Source organism: Oryzias melastigma, linkage group LG13, assembly GCF_002922805.2.
Source record: "Oryzias melastigma strain HK-1 linkage group LG13, ASM292280v2, whole genome shotgun sequence".
In the NCBI taxonomy this organism is placed as follows: Eukaryota; Metazoa; Chordata; class Actinopteri; order Beloniformes; family Adrianichthyidae; genus Oryzias; species Oryzias melastigma.
The window spans coordinates 33,098,804-33,106,379 of record NC_050524.1 but is presented as its reverse complement, the minus strand read 5'-3'; the positions used below and the strand labels follow the sequence as shown (position 1 = coordinate 33,106,379).

Genomic DNA, 7,576 nt, shown 5'->3' with positions numbered 1-7,576 from the left:
TATACCACTTGGGATGGGGGGGCTGAGGCTCTGCTCCCTGGGGGGCTGGCATGGAGTGTGCGCTGAACCTGCCCTCTTTAAGGGCTTGGTTCCCCTTTCTGTTCTCCTAACCCAGTTCTGTGCCGCGTTTAGTGCTGTGTCTGGGCCCTGTTCTCATCCGGTGCCGTATCTTGGCCCGGTTCGCCCCTTTACCGTGTCTGGTGCTGCGTCCCGAGGGTTGTGGACTCTCAATTTTCTGAACAGTTGGCACGTTGGGGGAGCATGAGACGCACAGGGATCCTGAACCAGGCGTCGCTGAGTGACGACATGGGAAGGAGATCGTGTTGTCCGTAAACAAGTCCAATGGGCGATTGGTGTTCGGGAACATTCAATTTGTTCACAGTCACCTGATCATTAATGTGTATGCTATATGGAGGGACAACAACAACAATAAATGATTCATAAACTTCTCATCATTACTGTGATTGGTCAGTTTAAAATACAATATAAATTTAGTGTAAGAGAAAAACGTAAATGGTGACATGTTGAAATAAAGCAGTAAATTATTTAAAAGAAAATGTCAAGAAAAAGAACATGCAGAGAAAAATGAATCAGATGTTTAAGAGGAAGATCCAAAGTGCGGATGAAGATGAACAGAACGCATCGTCTAAAGGAGAGGATGAAGAAGAGCAAAGGGGAGATGAGAGTTACATGGAAAATGCCATCCAGACACCAGGACCATCAAGCACAGATGACTTTTCTATGTTTCCAGATTCTCCTTTCAATCTGAACAAAGAACATCATGAATGGATGCTTGCCAACAGTTAAATGCTTGACTGTAAGAAATGCCACAGAGTCGAAGGCTTTGGATTGTCTCATGGTACCAACATAACAAAAAAAATCTACTTTCACACCTGAACACTTTTTTTTAGCCTATAAACCAGCCCCACAGCTATGTGTGGGGCTGGGGTCAGGGACCCCTGATCTCACCTAAAAAGGCAATTTCTCTTATAAAAGTGGAACACGTTGCAGACTCAGTGACTGCCAAATACTTTGTGCCACACTGTATAAACTGTACCTCCCTAACCAATGCTTTTAATGGACAATATAGTCTGGAGATTGCAACCAACCAAGATTCTCGTTTTTTTTTCTCAGTTACACCCCTTATACAGACATGGGTTACGCCCTGACCAATCTGGTTTCAAACAATAAATATGCAGTAGAATTCCCAAGCACTTTGAAGTTATCTTTGCCTTAATACATTGAATCAATTTCTATGACAAACTGCTTTGAATCTCTTTGAAAAAGCGTCCTCATTTTATTAGGAGTTTAAACACTCTATCTGTACACTTTGTGGATTAAAAGATTTTTTGCATGTGAGGATGAACTAAAGCAGAGGGTGATTTTACCATGCCTGGTGTCCCTTTGTCAGCATCAGTCTATGTATTAGTACATAATCATGTGTTCATTTTATCATTAAATCACAGTTTAAATGAGATTTTTAGCAGTCAAACCGTGTAAAATACATTCTATGTTCGTCAAAAGGTGGCAGGGACACATTTGACTTGAGTACAGTTTTGTGTGCTTTTCGATGGGTTTTGACATCTTGTTCATTTTAAGCAGTTTCCGGAACAAAAGAAACATGTCAAACTCCTACAGCAACTGCTCAGACATCAGCTCGGAGTTCTGCTGCAGCTTGAATTAGCTGATAATGCTGAGAAATAAATCTACTAATTGGCAAATGTACTTTTGACTTCAGTTTAATTGAATGAAATGTCAAACTACAATGGATGCACTAAATTCTTTTCTTGTCCACTTCCCTTTAAAATATAGAGCAAAGTTGAATAGTTCCTTAGTAGTTGCATAACAACCAGAGCTGCAGCCCGAGTCTCTGCCTAACCTTAAAGCCTTGAGAAAATTCCAGTTTGTCAGCCTGATGAAAAGGGAGTGTAGTCCCTCCCATTCAGGAAGCAGGCAAGCCGATGGGTTTAAATTGATCCGCCTGCCTCGACAGAGGCAGTAAGCCACTGGTTTATAGGAAGGAATCATGTGTACCTTTCTACTGGTCATCTGTGCTCTTGCAGCAGTAGCTTACACTTTCCATGATATTGTGGTTAAAGGAAAGAGATGCAAAAGCAATGCAAACCTGCATGGGAAAACCGTGATTGTGACGGGTGAGTAAAGATTGCTGACTCTAGCGATGTTGTACTGCTTTTTCTGCTATGGTGTAGATCTCCATGGAAAGGCTTTTCAGAATCAGGTTTTCTTTTATAGGAAGCAACACAGGGATTGGCAAAACATCAGCCATAGATCTGGCTAAAAGAGGAGCCAGAGTGATTCTGGCCTGCCGCTCAAAGCAAAGAGGGGAGGCAGCTCTTGAGGAAGTTAAAAGGGTGAGAATCACAAAAACAGACGATGAGTTGGAGCAAAGAGGATTCAAATGATTTTGTAGTGAGTTTCATCTTGAGTTTTATCCTTAATTTCACAGGTCACAGGCAGCAATCAGGTTCTGTTCATGCAGCTGGATCTGGGCTCCCTCAAGTCTGTTCGCAATTTTGCTGAGAACTTTCTAAAGACTGAACCAAGACTGGACATCCTTATCAACAATGCAGGTTTGACAACTTTCTTTTTTTTTAAGAATTTTCCATGGGGGTACTAGAAACCCCTGACTATAGGCTAATGCTTGTCTTTAGTTTTATTTTACTTGTAATTTTTTCGGCTAGTAAAATGTAAATGCTGGCTAACTGAGTTTCACACATGCCTGTTAGAACAAAGGCATTGTTAATTACATACTGCTGTAAACATGCAGCACAGCAGCAACTGGATAAACACGCCTGAGAAGACAGCAGAGGTCAAGCTATGCAGTGAATATATAGTGTTCAGTAGCACTAGTTAATAGTTTCAGAGTTATACCGGACGACACAAACTGCTCAAAGTTAGTCACGTAACTCAACAATTTTGAATATTCAAAATTGTTCAACCCTTTAACTACCCAAAAAAGGAAAAAAAAAAAGAATAAAAGTTTTTTTTTTATTTTATTTTATTTTTTTTTTTTTTGCTGCTTATTGCCTTGGTATGGATCCCCTGAAGGGACATCAAGGGGGAAAAAAAAATAAACAAAAAATGTTTTTCTAAAAATACTTAGGGGCTCCGTAAAAAAATGTTCTGGTACTAATTGATAAGCTCCAGTTACTATCTAGTGCGCATCCGTTACTAACCAGATTTATTATTAATATTATTTCAATTTCCGGAGAAAAAAATGTACTTCAATTTTTTTAGATCAATTTTCCTTTAGGGGTTCAGTACTTTGGACTACTAATAAATAATAATAATAGAAGATGGGAAGCAGAGTGCTAACTGCCTGTGTAACTCAAATGTACCAGTCTGAAATGCATCAAAAGTCCCAACGTTTTAAAGTGCTCTGTGTGTCTATGCGGTTTGTGTTCTGTGGCGTTGCATGTTTGTGAGTTTAGATCAGAGGCCTGCAACCTGCAGCTCCAAAGGCACATTTCGCTCTTCTGCCCCTCCATTGTGGCTCTCTGGTTAAAGAAAAATATAAGCTTTTAGTTTAAAAAAGTCACTGTAAAGTAAAGTAAAAGAAAACAAACAAACAACGGAATACAGCAGCCAAAGTGGTTTGATAATCCAGAACTAAACATTTAGACAAATTCTAGTGTTTTAATGTGCTTCATGGTTCAAAAAATACAGTTAATTAGAAATTTAGATTTATGCATTTCTGGCTAAGAACCACCACAAACTTTTAAAGATAAAATGTTTGTTATTTCATTGCTGACATTACACTACCTATCACTAGATTTGCTCCATCGAGATGATCCTATGTGACACAGGAAGTCTTTTATTTTGAAAGGAAGTCTAGTGAACCACTGTTAAAAGTTATAAACTGTTTCATATTTGGGGAAAAAAAAATCTATTTTCTCTTAAATTTTTCTTTATCTAGCCAAAAGATAATGGTGTATTTATATTTCTCATAAAATGACAGTAACATAAATACAAAGTTGTATTTTTCTAAAGGCTCTTACTGGGCTGTGGTCAGTGAGAAATCGACCCAAATGGCTCTTTCAGTGATAAAGGCTTCCAACCCCTGGTTTAAGTTAAAGTTAAAGTTAAAGTCCCACTATTTGTCACGCACCTAGGTGTGTGAAATTTGTTCTCCGCATTTGACCCATCCCCTGGGGGAGCGGTGAGCTGCAGACACAGCCGCGCTCGGGAACCATTTGGTGGTTTAACCCCCCAGTCCGACTCCTTAGTGCTGAGTGTCAAGCAGGGAGGCACTGGGTCCCATTTTTAGAGTCTTTGGTATGACTCGGCCGGGATATGAACCCACGACCTTCCATTCTCAGGGCGGACACTCTACCACAAGGCCACTGAGCAGGTGTACATTGCTACCATTGCCTTTGTCAGTGACCTTTTACCATCTGGGCAACAGCAGACCAAGAAAAAAGAATTCTAATGTAATGTCTAGTTTTTGAAATCTCTCCCTGTAATTAGCCCTACATTATTTAATACATTTAGCTCTTTAAATACATTTTTGTTTTATCTTTTGAAGACACGGATTATTTAGAAAAAATGTACAATTCTGGATCTGAATTTTTATTTTATTTTTTAAGTAAAATGTTTGTAATTGTTGGGTCATGACAGAGGTGTCAAACTCAATCACACAAGGGGCCAAAATCCAAAACACACTTTAGTCGTGGGCCAAACAGGATAAACGTTTACTGAACACTCTAAAACTAATTTTTTAAAACCTTAAAACCATAACTTTTTTAACATAATTGTGAACTAGATATATAGCATTACCTGTGATTATACTAGTGTGAATGCTGTAAGCTGAATTTGGCTGCTGAAGATGCTAGTGCTGATAGCTAAAAACACCGAAGTTGATAGCCAGCTAAAATATTAGCTAAATGCCTAATTAGTCTAAAAAAAACTTAATCTAGCCAAAACAGCTAGCGTGTACCTGAAAAAATAGCTAAACTTCAAAATATCCTAAAAACTGAAAAAAGCCTAAATTAGCCAAAACAGTTAGTGTGTAAATATTAGCTAAACTGCAAAACAACCAAAAAATCTTAGTAAATGTAAAAATAGTCCAAAAAGCTAGCAGAATGCCAATTTTTAAAACCGTAACTTTTTAACATAATTATGAATAATAAAAAGGCAGGAATATTATTCCAGAATAAATCAACTTAAACCTTAAATAACTTTTGATGTTTTACTGTCCATAAAAATATATTTTGTCAAAATTATACATGTTAGAAAAAAGCACAAGATAACATCGGGCCATTAGTAAAAAAAATTATCTGGAGGGCCGGACAGAATTACCCGGAGGGCCGGAACTGGCCCCCGGGTATGGGGGTTATTAGAATATTATACTGTCCTATGGAAACTTAGCTACATAGCTCAAAATAGACCATCTGTGGTTGTAAAGTGTGTTGTGAGCAGACCTGAAGAAATGACCGTTTCAGGTGCTGGGTGCTGCAGAAACATCTCTGTGTGCTGCCAGGATCACATGGTTTACTGGTTGATTGAGTGTGTTGGGCCTCCTGGTCACAGTTGGAGTACGGTGATTCCAACTGAATGAAGCAGACAGAACATCCTAAATGGAGGAAAGGTCAGCAACGGTCCAAGGATGAAAGAATTGCATATATTTGAAAACAGAAATGACACAAGCAGCTTCTAAACTTTGAAGGGGCAGCTGTGGTGCAGTGGTAGGGCGATCGACTCCTGATTGGAGGATTGCGGGTTCGATTCCCACCATGTGTTGAAGTGTCCTTAGGCAAGACGCTGAGCCCCACATTGCCTGTGATGGAACGTTGGCACTAGTGTTTAGCAGTGGAGCTGCCATCAGTGTTTGAATGTGTCTGTGACTGTGAAAGCACTTTAGGCCTTCAAGGAAGGTAGAAGAACGCTGCACGAGTTTACACTATTCGAATCCTGTCATTCTTGCTAAATGGACAGTCACTGTCCGGTTACATGAAGTCAAGGTGTGTGAACTCTACAAACTGTGAGACAATAACGCTTTTCAATGTTTGATTGCAGGAGTTTACATGCAGGGTCGTACTGAGGATGGATTTGGGATGATGTTTGGTGTTAACCACCTCGGACATTTTCTGCTGACAAACCTGTTATTGGAACGACTCAAAGAGTGTGGACCCAGCAGGATAGTGAATGTGTCATCCTCAGCTCACAATGCTGGGAAAATCAACTTTGATTGTCTGAACACCCACAAAGCTCTGGGAGTGGGGACATCAACACGGGACGCCCTCCAGATGTATTGTGACAGCAAATTGTGCAATGTTCTCTTTACCCACGAACTGGCTAAAAGACTCCATGGAACTAAGGTCTCCTGTTACGCCCTTCACCCAGGTCAGTGCTCAACACTCAATTCATGACCAGAAACAATGGCAACATGCTTTTCTTACAGTGTTTTCATTTCCTTTTGAATGACAATTATAGTTATTTGTTCTATATTACAAAACCTGCTTTATCTTTTTGTAGGAGCAATCAGCACAGAGCTCCAAAGAAATGCCGGCTCAATTCTGCAAATGGTCCTGACATCCGCAAGTATCTTTTTCTTTAAGAATGCTGAGCAGGGATGCCAGACCACCCTGCACTGTGCTCTTCAGGAAGACATTGAGCATCTCTCTGGGCGTTACTTCTCTAACTGCACCGTGAGGGAAGTCTACGCCAAAGCCAAGGATGATGCCGCAGCAAAGAAACTGTGGGAGCTCAGTGAGAGAATGTGTGGGCTGGCTTAGAAAAACTATTAATTGAATGACTTTTCATTTATGTCGCTAGGTTTTAACCACACAAAAACATCACTCAGTTCTTTTAGACATTTTTTTAACCAAGGACAAGTGAAAAATATAGAAAAATTCAATCTGGGATGATCAAACCTTCATAGCATGATTGCTGTGGACATGGTTTCTGAAACAATCTTTCATGTCAAAAACAAATATTTGTTTTCTTTATTATCCTTTTTTTGTCTGTAGTCCATTACATTCTGTTTTTGTCATTATTGTCAGTGCTTGCCATTTCTTCCTTTTAAACCTCAACCTTTAGCTTGGTTTAGACTCTTGTATTTTTTAATTATTTTCTTGCGTCTTAATTCATTTTTCTATTGCAGTTTGATTGTTTTTGTTTTATTTCATTTTTTGGTTTAACTCCTTTGAGTTTTAACCGTTTAGTTTTTCCATTCTGCCTGTAAGTTCTGCGTTTTTGTTAGTATTGACAAGAGAGCCACTGCACAGACAGTGATGTCTATTTAATGAATAAAGCAATCTTCCTGAGAACATGTCTTACTGTGGTTTTTATTTAAAATATCCACTACGTTTATCACACTACCAATGGCTAATGTTTGCAATTGTCAGAGCAGCAAAAACAGACCTAAATATGATATAATTAGCACTGAAAAATAGTTAAAAGATGAATGAGTAAACTTGAGGGTTTTTTTCTATTGTTCTTTGTCATATTAGTTAATCACTGGGATTAAAATAACAATTATTCAATCGTTTTTAGAGGTACATTCTGTGTGAAATATATTCAAGTGAAAGAATGACGTTGGTTGGGGCAAAGATTG

At 39.0% G+C, this 7,576-nt stretch overlaps 1 protein-coding gene across 1 annotated transcript; it reads left to right on the top strand.

Moving 5' to 3' along the window:
- The first annotated feature begins 1,973 nt into the window (after positions 1-1,973).
- Positions 1,974-7,289, top strand: LOC112142054 (dehydrogenase/reductase SDR family member 13). The gene is made up of 5 exons (XM_024265290.2): positions 1,974-2,153; positions 2,254-2,372; positions 2,468-2,591; positions 6,037-6,363; positions 6,496-7,289. The coding sequence occupies exons 1-5, from the start codon at positions 2,027-2,029 to the stop codon at positions 6,753-6,755; spliced, it is 957 nt and encodes a 318-aa protein (XP_024121058.1). The 5' UTR covers positions 1,974-2,026; the 3' UTR covers positions 6,756-7,289.
- Positions 7,290-7,576: the final 287 nt, after the last annotated feature.

What these genes read in the sequence shown, in the direction of transcription:
- LOC112142054 (XM_024265290.2), top strand. Translation starts at nt 2,027, where the DNA reads ATGTGTACCTTTCTACTGGTCATCTGTGCTCTTGCAGCAGTAGCTTAC. An exon ending in CATCCTTATCAACAATGCAG is followed by an intron (nt 2,592 to 6,036) that starts GTTTGACAACTT and finishes GTTTGATTGCAG; the next exon opens with GAGTTTACATGCAGGGTCGT. An exon ending in CTGTTACGCCCTTCACCCAG is followed by an intron (nt 6,364 to 6,495) that starts GTCAGTGCTCAA and finishes ATCTTTTTGTAG; the next exon opens with GAGCAATCAGCACAGAGCTC.